General features: G+C 30.6%; 2 protein-coding genes across 6 annotated transcripts; one reads left to right on the top strand and one right to left on the bottom strand.

The window, feature by feature from the left end:
* Positions 1–4,523: 4,523 nt before the first annotated feature.
* LOC122529533 (estradiol 17-beta-dehydrogenase 11) lies at positions 4,524–9,779 on the top strand. Of its 5 annotated transcripts, none has more exons than XM_043655762.1 (8): positions 4,524–4,542; positions 8,097–8,341; positions 8,447–8,571; positions 8,836–8,946; positions 9,009–9,170; positions 9,256–9,338; positions 9,412–9,528; positions 9,602–9,779. In XM_043655762.1, exons 2-8 carry the CDS (start codon positions 8,104–8,106, stop codon positions 9,747–9,749), a joined length of 984 nt encoding a protein of 327 aa, XP_043511697.1. In that variant the 5' UTR covers positions 4,524–4,542; positions 8,097–8,103; the 3' UTR covers positions 9,750–9,779. The 5 variants fall into 5 exon arrangements, with proteins under 5 accessions (XP_043511697.1, XP_043511694.1, XP_043511696.1 ...); XM_043655759.1 differs by lacking the exon at positions 4,524–4,542 and adding an exon at positions 4,549–4,681; XM_043655761.1 differs by lacking the exon at positions 4,524–4,542 and adding an exon at positions 6,537–6,761.
* A 55-nt stretch (positions 9,780–9,834) lies between these two features.
* On the bottom strand, positions 9,835–11,848 carry LOC122529531 (chitinase domain-containing protein 1). Its single transcript, XM_043655753.1, has 7 exons — positions 11,635–11,848; positions 11,403–11,549; positions 11,023–11,203; positions 10,837–10,946; positions 10,599–10,753; positions 10,133–10,462; positions 9,835–10,051 (listed from the first exon to the last, which is right to left on the bottom strand). The coding sequence occupies exons 1-7, from the start codon at positions 11,749–11,751 to the stop codon at positions 9,910–9,912; spliced, it is 1,182 nt and encodes a 393-aa protein (XP_043511688.1). The 5' UTR covers positions 11,752–11,848; the 3' UTR covers positions 9,835–9,909.
* Positions 11,849–12,196: the final 348 nt, after the last annotated feature.

Genomic DNA, 12,196 nt, shown 5'->3' with positions numbered 1-12,196 from the left:
TATGTAGTGTTAGTAGTAAAAATATTATTCTCTTACGAGAATTATTTTTTGTTTGCCGGCAATATTTTTATTTCATTCTCCTTGATATCGAATAGAATTTCAACTTATCAGTTGACCATTGATGTTTCATTTCGTGTAAACATATGATATAAAATGTAATACGCGTTTTAACAAAAGAGATTAATCACCGTGGCCGAATAAACAGGTTTGTTTTCAATTTTTATTTCGTACGATAAAACCGACTTGTTTAAAAATTTCGTCAAAAATTGCAAGACATTGCGGGCAACTTGAAGTTGAAAAGCTCAAATAGACAGCTGCCTAGTTATTTTGTATTAAAATATCGACGAAATGGAAAGTTACATTCCATCGTATAACCGTTGAACTTGAAACACGAGAAATCTTTCTCCTGGTGACTTAGCAAAGCTACAGGCTGCTTCAGGAAACTCAGTCGCGGCTTTCCAGAGCAGCAGCAACAAGTGAAAGTGACCGGTTTCTGGTAATTCAACAGTTCCCGACTGAGCATTCCGTATTAAATCTTAATTAGTTGCTAACGATGTTGATCGTATGATGAATTTTCGTGACGTTTAAGTAAAAAAATCGTTAGTGCCGAGTTCTCGTAACAATCATTCCAAGAAAAACGAACACCGTCATGTTAATGATCCTGCCATGTTATTCCCATTTTCATTATCTGACATTATTTTGAACACGTTAATTTGAAAATCAGCCAATTAGCTTCCTGATTGTTATCTCGTCTGTTTGAACTCCTTGAAACATTTGACTGAATGATACGAATCAGTCAAAGCAAACCACAAATCTATTTTTCAATCAAATTGTCTTATAATTGTTTTTTTTAAATTCTATGCATGATAAATTATGCGTATTTTGTTGTTTCTTTAAGCAAAGAAACGTTCGTTATAGAAAACAAAAATAATAAATAAACTGTGGACCTTTATGCATTAGTAGGAAATTTTAAAATGAAAAATTTCAGACGATGCATGTAATGAATAAACATGTATCTTTTACAATACTTGGTACATAAAACAATTTCCTCTATCAAGGGAATATTTCATTTTACAATTCTGATAATGAATTTTACTTTGTAATTTTGTCAAGTAAAGAAACGATTATAGAAAATAAGGATATGATAAAAAATTTATCATTCAATTTATTCTGTACTTTTGTACAAATAAATAAATAGTTGAATTAAAGCGTCACAATTTAATTTTCAATATGTTTTTTTTTGTCCTTATTTTATAAGCTCTATTCTTTAAGTTTTCACACTTTAAGTAAAGAAAAAGGCACTTTGTGCTGTAATTTTCTACAAAAAGAGAATGGTGGGTAGTGAAATCGTCAGTCAGAGTTCAAGGTACATAATATTTAAGTATGCTGATAACCATCGTTTAAGCTGTTTTAGGTAATTATTAAATATGCAAACGCAAGGACATACAAATATTATTTTAGAATCACTTTTATCTATGTACAGTTTTATATACGTTCAATTTTACAGATTATAAAAACAGATTCTTCCATTTACATAAACATCACATGTATTTTCAATTCAAAAATTGAAATGACCCCAAAAGAAGTTAATTTTTTTCCTAGCTCGGCGATTACGAAATTTTTATTGTGTGCGTAAGTTTAAAAAATAAACGGTGTAGAAGACGAAATTAATTATTTGTATATTTTATTACCTAGTCTGTGTCGGTACATTTGAGATAGAGATACCTCACCAATAGATGGCATTTCTGTGTTGAAATAATCGATAGATTTAATTTGCAATGAAGTTTAAATTTTACGAATTACAACTATAATTAATTACCAAAATATCTTTCCAAAAAATATTAAAAATATTATTTCTCTTTCTTTTTTTTTTTTACAAGTTGTCTCAATGTCATATTTCGTGCTGTGAAACGCAGCCGACAAGATCAGGAGGCATTCATGATTTCATCGTACGTGCGTCGATCCCTGAACGGAGTAAACGATAAAAGAAAAGTTAGTATGTCCTGTGCCTGCTTCAAAGGACGCAATAAAAATGTATAATAGCTCATAGTACTGTGTTATTTATTCATTAATCCATGTACGGTTCATAACGAAGATCAACAGGTTGCATGGATAATGAAGCGTCGACTTGTCATTGTTTCACGCTTACTTGTCTGTAATACATGATTCACCCCTTATTACGATCGAACGAGGCGAAGGTCTTCTGATAAAAATTTCTATTCAAAGAACAAAATTTTAACAACCGAACGAAATGACAATAGCGATGAACGTGACGCGCGTTAAAAATGATAACTAGACTGCGGGTTTTATGCAAATTGATAATATAAAATTTGAATATGTCCTACACGAAACCACGATGCAACGTGACCGATCAATTAACAATTCCATTTACAATTGGCCAGGAAAGTATTGGCACACCTTGCTTTTTGGATACTTCTGATATCTTTATGGAAACAAGTGGATCCATAAATGGTTCGCTACATACAATCAATCTAATCTGCATTTGATGGAGGGATTAATATTAGAGAAAGAGATTAATATTAGAGAAAATACAAAATATCCTTTTGTAGTGTTATCACTGGAATGTTATCGCAATGATCTCGCCTTCATTAGGAAAGGACGCTCGTCTTTAAACCATTAAAAATATGTATTTCATATTCTGTTCAAATGCATGATATGGTTGCAAGGAAAATCCCTCATGTGTCAATATCTTTTTAATCTCTTAATATATTCTATAAAATCTTGTTGTCAACTTGCAGTGTTTTTGCATATCATAAGAAAAACACACGTCAAAAGCAATTCAGAAAAAGACATTTATTATGATTGAATGATATTCGAATGATAGAATGCTCAGCTATTAAAATATTCCAGACATCAGAAGATATAAAAATATTCCAGATGTCGGAAGCTCCGCCAAATATAATTTTGTCTCTTTTTTTTTTTGCTCTATAGATACACACTAAACAATAGTTATTGGTGTAATGACAACGTTTCCATTTCTCTCTACTTTTCTCGCCTTTTGTAGGAAAGGAGTACTACTGACCTAAATCTTGAATGTCATCCTTTCACCTGGTATTCGATAAGTTCTACCATCTTCGTACGGTTATGGCTGCGAAATTCATTCGCGCAAATTGAATTCTCCTTGTAATTCGAATTACAATCACGTGTACATATACTCAAATTATCCTCGAGAACACGCATACGTGTGTGGTCGAAGAACGAAATAAATTTCCATTTTCAACAATAGATTGTGCAAGCTGAAATATTATCTGTATTGCAAGCACGTAATTCGAAGATTCGCTTAGATCTTGTAAGTTTCCTATCCGAAGAGAAATAACACAATCCGATGGATTGCAAATAAATGACCATGAACATTATCTTTCTGCTACTTCAGCACGAGAAAAAAGCATGGAAAACATTAAAGAAGAGTTAAAATGATCTGTCTACCATTTTTTTCAATTTCTAGAATATGAGATGTTTGGAATTCTTCACGTTTTTTTACCCATATATAACTATTTTCCTTGGATCTTCTTTTTTCTAATAGAATTACTAAAGTTTCGATTTAGACTTAATCCTTTAATGTCTTTGGATCTTCTTATTTCCAGTAGAATCACTACATTTTAAATCTTAAAATCAATTGCAACACTAGCAAGAAACATAGTATTACAATTGAATTAAAACTATGCGACAGTCAGCAAATTCCTTGCCTTATGTTCATCGATCCTCTTCCCATGCTCTTCGCGCTTCATATACAGCCAATCCACTTATGTCAATCGTGTTTTAGCAGGGCATAAAATGATAGAACAGGCAAAAAGACTTCAAGGAAGGGAGAGAAACTTTCACCATAAAACGAGTGCAGGTTTTTTTCTACGGTATTAGGAATCTATATTCATGCTGTGGGATATCATACTATAGTAAATCCAGTAGTGTATGGGAAGTGGGTTCTTCTGGCGCTATCATCTTCATCTTCAACTTTAATTTCAATGTTTAGTTCAATTATTTATTGTTTCCTTTACTATCATCACATTTCACACATATTTTCCAACTATTATTTTATTATAGTTTATTAACTTTACTATTTTAAAGACCAATATTGTGGTAATTTATTTGCGATTCTTCACGACTAATTTATATTATCAAATTCTATTTTTAACATTGTGGTTAAAAAAATTCCAAGAATTTGGTTAATATATTTTCATCATTGCGTCACTTAGATTCTATAATTCTATGAAATTTAAAGAAATTGAAGTATTTATGATATTGTGATAAATTATTGCTTGATTCGTAATCGATTAAGAAATGCATAAGAAAAAGAAAAAATTCAAAAAGTGTTTTTTTTTTTTTTTTAATATAAAACTATGAATCAGTAATGAAATCAGTAATTTAGATACAATGGTACGATACGAGGACAGTGCAATGTAGGTGGGGAATAAAGAAACACTCTTACAATACCTTCCAAGAGGGTTTCTGACTACGCGACTGTGCACTGAGTTTAAAGTCACGCGAACCATCGCGGGTCTTGCAATTCGGGCGCACTGAGAGGTACGTAGTCACTCAACACTAGCCGATCAATTGACACAAAGAAGGATACATAGAGCAAAATATCATTTTTTAAATCTCGATCGTTCCTCGAACTTGCGACGAGCAGCAACCTCAGGAAGCTTAATCAAAAAGCAAAGAGGTAACATCCGTTTCAAAAGTCAGTTTCGCGCGTTATTTCCAATTAACCCTGTTACGATCCTTCAATTTTCATATTTCAATCTTGTTCAGATCTTAGTAAACAAGAAGCAAGTTTTTGGAAAACTTGAAACATAAGTCGTGCATATCAATAACATTTCTTTCGTATTTTGTTCCAACAAAAGATATTTATTATCGTTGAAACAGTAGCAGTTGGGTCGAAAATAATCGAAGAAACGTAACAGGATTAAACGAATCGCGAATATAACGAATATAAAGTAATGGAAAAGTAAAAAATTAAAAAGTAATAGATTGAAATTTAACAATAACTTTTAATTAGCTTAGCAATTTATAGTAAAATAGATAGAAAAACTGTTTCTGTAATAAAATTTCAGTCAAAAGTATTGGGAAAGAAAAATATAAAATTGAAAACTTTCACGTGACTAAATAATACATGTGTACACAGACTAACAATTTCTAATACATTATTTTTAATGCATGGCAATTTATAATATCTCTAGTATAATTTAAATTTTTTCTTATTTTATGATGTAAAATCAAATTGCTTTAGAATGATTTGTAAGAATTTTACGCTCGCTACAATTTGGACCAAAATCCCGAAACCCCAAAGTTGCATGTTCTCCTTTTTTTTTTAATGTTGCCTAACATTTGTTACACGTAACTTTCCATATTGGTCAAGCTAGCTTTTTCCTAACCAGTCAACCGTAGATTTTATCAAGTAGAAACGCTTTCAAACTCCGCTTCACGAAATGTTCTTACCTTTATCTAAACTAACGATAACAGTCGAAACTGTGCTTTCTTTCATTGAAATTATCCAAACTTATACAGCAGTATAAGTAGAACTCTTCATATCCCATTATTTAAACACTCTAATTCGAACATTTCTATTTGAACAAAATACTCATTACTAATGAATGCTTTTTATATATCTTAATAAATATGATATATAATATATGATATTAAACGATTAAAAAATACTTGGTGTATTTTTCATAATTGTGGAAAGATGTGTTTCTATTTCTGTATGTACATGATATATAATATATAGAATAAAATACTGTAAATCGAAATAAACGGTTGTAAAAGATAAAAATCGGTTGTAAAAGTATTTACTTCGCAAAGAGGTAACTAATAACGATATCTAATAATTTGCAGTATTTACTATTGCTTAATCAAGTTTAAATACGTTCATTACAAACCAAAAAAAAAAAAAAAAAAAACAGAATGACGCGATTCGTATATACAGTTGAGTAAGAATTTGCATCTTACCTAATATGTAATAAATTCAATGAAGATTACAGAGAGAAAAATATTTTGACTTTTTTGACCACGCGTGTAAAAAAATTCGCACAAACAGAGATTATTTACTATATATAAAAAATACCCGCATTTCAATTTCAATTTAAGTTCAGATTAGAATTCATTAGAGGAAGAAAGAAATTAAGAGGAAATGAAGGAATCCCAGTGTCCCTGTTGGATCCTTTTACGTTCGCGACGTTCATGCGATGCCTTCCCTTGCCCGCGAATAATCAATCCGATAAATATTCAACCAGAAGTGTCCGACGATCATAGAATAAATCGTATAAATGATACATCCTTGCTTGGTCCCCATTAAGGAACTGCTTGCGCGCGAACGCTTGGTGCATTGACCGGAGTTAACAACACCAGCAACAACCGCAAATCGGCCTGTAGACCGGTGGCTCCACTACTCACGTACGAATACCGTAATACGCGTAATTTCTGTCCATCGCTAGTTGGATCTCGCTAGGCCACCGATTTCTATTTCTCACATGATTAGTGGAAAAAAAAAAAGGAAAAAAAGAAAGAGAGAGCAAAAGAACCGGTCCAGTGCGTGCAGCAATGATTACAACGGAACGTGTACGAGTGTTTAGGAAATGGGGAATGTGTTTGAATATGTAGCGCAAAGTGCAGTTAGTGTTGAAAGACCCAATTAAATCTGGCGAATGAAGAAACATTGTACACTCTGTCTCGTAACACCGGTGATGAAGATTGTGTGTAGTGTCATCATCGTTTGCAACATTTTGGGCTGATTGGAGGAACAGGTTTTTAAACAATTTTAATTTGTTTTTCAACTCAACGGTGAGTTCAATTCTGGCGTGTGATCTTTCCGATCTAATTGTAGTTTGCAATATGTAACTGTAAAGTGCAGTTGGTATCAAAAGAATCAAATAAATCCGGGAAGTGAAGAAATTATTGCACACTGCCAATTAAATCTGGCGAATGAAGGAATATTGCACACATCGTGTCATAACTCCGTCGATGAATGTCCAGTTTGCATAATGTTATTCACGTTTGCGGGTTAAATATTTGGAAGAACAGATTCTCAAAAAATTTTAACTTGGTGGGAAAGATTCTTAAGTAACTTTTGTCTCTTAGAGTGGATTTTAGCTTTAAATTATAGTCGTGACTTTTCGACATAATTATAGCATAAAGTGCAATTAATGTTGAAAGGATTAAATTCGAGAAATGAAGAAATGTTACATACTTCCTGTCGTAGTTCTTTTGTAATTGTCCAGTTTGTGTCGTATCATTATTTTTTACGTTGTTTGGAAATTATTGACAAGAACAGTTTTTCAAATAATTATCATTTTTTTCTTAGATGGATTTAATTTTAGTATTTTTTTTTTAGTCAGTCATTATGATTTTACAATATTTTTGAATATGTTGCGTAAAGTGCATTTAATGTTAAATGTTAGAAAAACTAATTAAACCAGTAGAATAAAAAAATATTGTATATTCCATGTCATGACTCTTTTGATGAACGTTTAGTTTCTATAATGTTATTATTTTTTACAACAGTGTGGTCTACATATTCGGAAAGACAGGTCCTTCAATAATTTTAATTCGTTTCTTATAATAGACTTTATTCTGTTGTGTTTTTCAAGCCAGCCATAACTTTTCGTAACTTTTTCGTGAATGTTTGTGTGCTATCATTATTTTTTGCAACAGTTTGGACTAAATATTTAGACAAACAGATTCTTAAATGATTTTAATTTGTATCTTAGTCTATATTTTGCTGTCGTTAATAAATGAAAAGCAAAGAGACAATTTAAATTGTGTTAAATTGTATTTATTTATTGGAAGAGAATGTAAGGTTCCAAACTGAAAAGTGCAAAAGTTTTACTATGAATAGTAATTAATTATAAACTTATAGCACGTTTGAAAAAAATCGCTTGATTTTGATTGATTTTTGTAAAATAACTGCAACTACTTTCGTAAAATAACTTCAAAATAATCAATTGTTGTTAATTTTCTTTTAGACATTTTCCGAGATATTACATGTCTTTTCGCTAAAACAAGACTATGATATAAACATGAAAATAAAAATTCAGAAATTGCAGGAGTTTTAAATTAAAAACAATCTTTTGTCTTTCAAGGATATAAATGCATTTACCAGAATGGGTCACCATAATATACGATCTTCTAATTTTTACGGGGATGACGCTTATTTACATAAGCGAAGCTATTATTTTGACATTTATTCCGCGACGTTATCGCTCGAAGTCTATAAAAGGTGAAATTGCCTTAATAACGGGAGGTGCGGGAGGAATTGGACGATTGATTGCGATTAAATTGGCGAATCTTGGAGCACACGTTGTTATCTGGGATATTAATAAGATTGGCAAGTAAAATATTGTAATATACTGTAATGTTAAATATGTGAAATACTGTAATATTAAAACAAAAAAAGAAAAGATTAATTATTCACGTCTTCGTGAACTTTCAGGGTTAAATGACACAGTGCAAGAGATTAGACGCAATGGAGGAAAATGTTGGGGTTACTATTGCGACATCACCAACAGGGAAGAAATTTACAAAATAGCAAAGATAGTTCAGATTGAAGTTGGATCGGTAAGCAAAATTTTTAAATAAATAACACTAGAACTAACCAAGGAGAGAATAACCAATTAGAATCGTAATTTTTGTATAGAAATTTTATAGATTTACAATGATGAATTTTTAAAGAAAGAGAAATCTTTGTGTTCTCAAAGATTTTTTTCTATTCCATGCAGTTTAATTTTTCTAATAAAAGTTTTGTACAATATATCAATTGTCGATAGTTCTACTAATAATAGATAATAAACAATAAACTACAACTGATCTACTATGATTTAGGTAACGCTGTTGGTAAATAATGCTGGTTATGTGTATGGAAAAACGCTTTGGGAATTACCGGATGACGAGATCGTGCGTACTTATAGAGTGAACATTTTATCCCACTATTGGGTAAGTGAATAATGCTGAATGAGAAAATAATATTAATTTAACCAGTATTTTACATTTAATAGATTACCAAAGCATTTATGAGGGATATGATGAAAAATAATCACGGTCATATTGTAACTGTGGCAAGTGTGGCTGGATTGCTAGGCACTTACAATTGTACTGATTATTCGGCGACTAAATTTGCGGCTATCGGTTACCACGAAAGTCTATTCACCGAACTTAAAGTAGGAAAAATTATCTTACAATTTTTTTATTAATTGTGTTTTTACAACGATATAGAAATATATGAAACTTTTGCAATATTCCTAGGCTCACAATTACAATGGAATTCACGCCACTTTAGTTTGCCCCTATTTTATCAATACCGGTATGTTTCATGGAGTAAAACCAAGGTACGTAATAGCCTCTATAAAATCTTAATCTTCAGAGTGATTTAGAAATGTATAACAAATGTATGATTTATAGATTAATGCCAATGTTAGAACCTGAGTATGTTGCACAAGAAATTGTATCTGGTATATTAGTAAATCAAGTAATTGTTGTACTGCCTGGATCAGTTAGATATCTTCTACCATTGAAATGGTAAATTATATGATTTTTTTTTATATACTTAAATTTGTGAAACAAATAATCTATAATGTTTTATTTTTAACAGCTTGTTACCAGCAAAATTATGCTGGGCATTGATGTATCATATCATACAAGGACCTCAATCTATGATGATGTTTAAAGGAAGAGGGGAAGAACAAGCACTAAAGAATAACAATAACGTAACAATAACACCCAAAGGAACTGTACATTAATATGTAGTAATTCGATAATGTTTGATTAAGTAAAGATAGGTGCGATATTAACATTATTCATAAATTCATATTAAGTATGAATGTATTTATTTGTAAATTATTTTTGGTAACTTCTTTTATTCTTTTAACATCACATATATGATAATATATGTGAAAAATTTCACAATAAATCGTAAAAGTAATGTAATCCCTGACCAAGTTCCCAAATAGATATACCTGTACCCAACTCTGCTGCAAGATCTAATCTATGTAAAATAGAATATAACGTGGGATAAAAGACAATTCCACTGCCCCCTGATGACCTGAAATACATCCTCAAATTTCATTCTAGACTAAAACAGTTTCACTTAAACTATAAATTCTCTTATCATCCTGTATCTTACTTTGATTCAAAAAAATGTTCTTTGCTATTATCATCCCACTGAATTTTTCCTTTGAAGGATTCAAGAATTTTCAAATAATCTGAACCTAAGATGGCTCCACCACCTTCAGGTGTGTAATTATACCCATAAAAATTAAGACCTAACAATATTTGAGCCCTTTTAGGACTTTTCTCAGGTACTAATAATTCTACACATTCTTTTGCCCAATCAAGTGGACTATTAGGACCAGGTCTTTGAATGCTCGAATAGTCATAAGTCATTAAAGAAAATGCTTTTATATATGACGATAATTGATCAAATTGATCTCTGTTAAATAATTGAACATTTGGGCTGAAAAGTTGAAGAAGAAATAACATATGTTATTTACTAAATAAATAACTTTCTTCATATTCCTTCTTATGATTCCTTGTGTCTTTGGGACTTAAATATCTTCCAATCTAGTTAAAGATAATAAGACAGGACTTACCCTCTTGAAGGTGGCACTGCTAAAATTATATCCAAGTTGTTGTTCTTCAATTGCTGAGCAATAAGTTGAATCAATGACACAACAATTTGTGTATCCACACCTGTTAATACAAACTGATTCCATATTTCCAATACATATCCATCAAAATGAAAATTCTGAAACATTGTACCACAATTGTTACACAATATTGTTTAATGTATTACATATATTTGAGTACCTATTACATATTTATGAGTACCTTTGCAGTATCTACAAGTGCTGAAATCAGCGCAATTTGTTTATCTGTATCATCATATAATCCAACAATATCATTGATTGACCAATGTTCAAATAACACTCTTGGTAAAACTACAAGTGATAAATACATATTTATATAAATTTACTCACAAGAAACAATCAATATTACATTGGAAAATTAACATACTTTTTACACTATGGTTCTCATTATTTGCTGTTCTCATTTCCTTTAACCATTTTTTCTGAACATCATGAGTTGACAGTTTGTATGTTGATGCATTGCTTTCTGGAAATGCCAACCATACTGGCGATACCATTGTAAATTTTCCATGAAATATTTTAGAAATTTCAAGTCCATTGCTATTCCACTGAAAGAAGTATTTTATCATTATTTCTGTATCACTTTGTCATTCTGTCTTATTCCAAGATTTATGCATATATGTAAAGTATACTGTATTTATTAAAATAAACATACTATATAAAGTGCCATAAAGTATACCATATCATAGTAATAAGTACAAACATAAGTAGTAAACATACATGTATCATAAAAAGTAACAAATTTACCGGTGTGATATATCCTAGCACGTCTCCTGTAAACCGTTTACGAGTTGTATTAAAGAAATAAAATCTTGATTCTCGAATAATATCATGTGTCTTAGGATTTTTTACCACCAACATTCTGCTAAAAACATCTTGTTCTACGGGACCTTTCTACATAATCGCAACATGTATGAAAATAAACTTAAATACATATACTATGTAATCGTAAACAAATTTATGATACAATTGTTTCTACCTTGATTTCAATCTTTCCTTTAGTTTTCTTATTGTTTCTGTCTTTGGGTGGTGACAGGGTACATTCTGATAGCTGAATGAATAACAATGCACTAATTATTAATATACAAATATTCATAATAATTAACTATTTTTAGTACGAACTTATCGAATGCACAAATCAATCAAATATGAATGATACGTATGGTATCATTTAAAGGATTTTATTGATGTCGTTAATAGAATGCGCTGCTGTCGATCTACCGCACATATCACATGTATATATGCACATACACGGCTTGTGAAATAATTTGAATAAAATTATATAATAAATATTACACGTATATATGATAGAGAATCCTTTGATAAATAGATAGATTCATGTATTGATATCAAATTTTTATCAATTGTTAAACTTTATATTTATTTTATGAGTTTTGATATAAGACTTTTTTAAACTAAGATAGTAACAGTTACTTTTTTTTATTAAATAAGAATAGGTTTCCATGGAATGATTGTTCAATGTATAACAAATAGAAAGAAATAAAAATAAAAATAATTGGAAATTGCTTTGATACTTTTTT

The sequence above is a fragment of the Frieseomelitta varia genome, unplaced genomic scaffold (genome assembly GCF_011392965.1).
Source record: "Frieseomelitta varia isolate USP_RPSP 00005682 unplaced genomic scaffold, Fvar_1.2 scaffold_291, whole genome shotgun sequence".
Taxonomy (NCBI): Eukaryota; Metazoa; Arthropoda; class Insecta; order Hymenoptera; family Apidae; genus Frieseomelitta; species Frieseomelitta varia.
This window is presented reverse-complemented; position numbering and strand designations above follow the sequence as displayed.